Here is a 1,203-nt window from a genome sequence, read left to right on the forward strand (position 1 = left end):
TCGTTCTGAAGAACATGGGATCCTTCCATCTCCACGAGCTTCATCTTGTGGTTCTGGATCCTGAAGTTAAGGGTAGACTTGAACCCAACATTGCAGAGCCTGTACTTGTAAGTCTTCCCAGGCTTCATGGTGAACAAAGGCTCGTTATTTCCTCCCACCTTTCCGGACTTTCCATTGATCAAAACACCATTGGGCAATCCAAGGGTGCGTCCGCTGTCAAGGAGGCTCTTGAGAGCAGTGTGGCCAGTTGTGTACCAGTCACCGAGAAGGACAGTGTATTCATCCTCGGGATCAGCATAAGGAACGGGAATAAGGAGACGGCTGTTGACGCGAAGACCACCAAAACCACCAGCAAAGCGGTGGAGAGAAGTGGTTGGGTAATAGAAGTAGGAACCGATCTGGTCCTTAGGTTGGAAATGGTAAGTAAAGTTCTGTCCTGCTGGGATGGGGCATGAAGTCCCAGCCACACCATCTTGCCAGCTGTTCTTCCTGTGCTGAATCCCGCTCCTGCGTCCACAGTCCATCATTAATTAATACTCATATATCACAAGAATGTTAAAATGCATCCACAGTCCGGTCTATATATCCCCGTAACAACAAACCTTTTAACAGATTATCAGAAGATAAATAAAGAATATGGATTAGTACCAGGTCAAGAGGAAAGGCTCGTCGAGGTTGTTGAAGACATTGATGACAACGTTGTTGTTAGAGGTTGAGTTAAGGTTAGGACCAGGGAATTGACCGTTGATGAGAATCACCTTTTGAGGAACACCGAGAGGTGAGGCAGTTCCGTATGTCACGTTCCATGTATAGAAGAAGTAAGGATCGCCGGCGTTCACAATCGCCACCGAAGAGACGAGGCAGACCAACACCGTCAATAACCTCCCCTCCATTTTTTTCTCTTTTTCTTAGAGGAAAAAGAGAATAATTTTGGTTTCTGTGTTACGTATAATTAACCCTTTCCTACAAAAAAAGAAAAAAAGAAAAAAAAAATCAAAGCAAAACTATGTTTTTGTTTTTGTCTCAGTTTTGCTCTTGATGAATCAATCATCTGGTAACTTTGTGATATTTATGTAGGAGAAACATAACTTCTTCTGAAAGGTAACGTCACCAATTTTTACGCTTCATCTCTAATTCATTTTCTTATAATGGTGATGTAACAAACAGATTTCTCTCTCTCTCTTTCTTTCTGGTTTTAAGATT

The 1,203-nt window shown here is 42.6% G+C and overlaps 1 protein-coding gene across 2 annotated transcripts in view; it reads right to left on the reverse strand.

Moving 5' to 3' along the window:
• Nucleotides 1-1,203, reverse strand: part of LOC104758840 (L-ascorbate oxidase homolog) — a 3,408-nt gene extending 2,205 nt beyond the window's left edge. The window contains exon 1 of one of the 2 annotated variants that reach the window (XM_010481795.2): nt 649-1,203. In XM_010481795.2, the coding sequence (XP_010480097.1) occupies nt 649-893 (245 nt within the window). In that variant the 5' untranslated portion in view covers nt 894-1,203. The remainder of the gene's footprint in view (nt 1-648) is intronic. The other variant, XM_010481794.1, reaches the window with a different exon arrangement.

This window comes from Camelina sativa, chromosome 17 (genome assembly GCF_000633955.1).
Source record: "Camelina sativa cultivar DH55 chromosome 17, Cs, whole genome shotgun sequence".
NCBI lineage: Eukaryota > Viridiplantae > Streptophyta > Magnoliopsida > Brassicales > Brassicaceae > Camelina > Camelina sativa.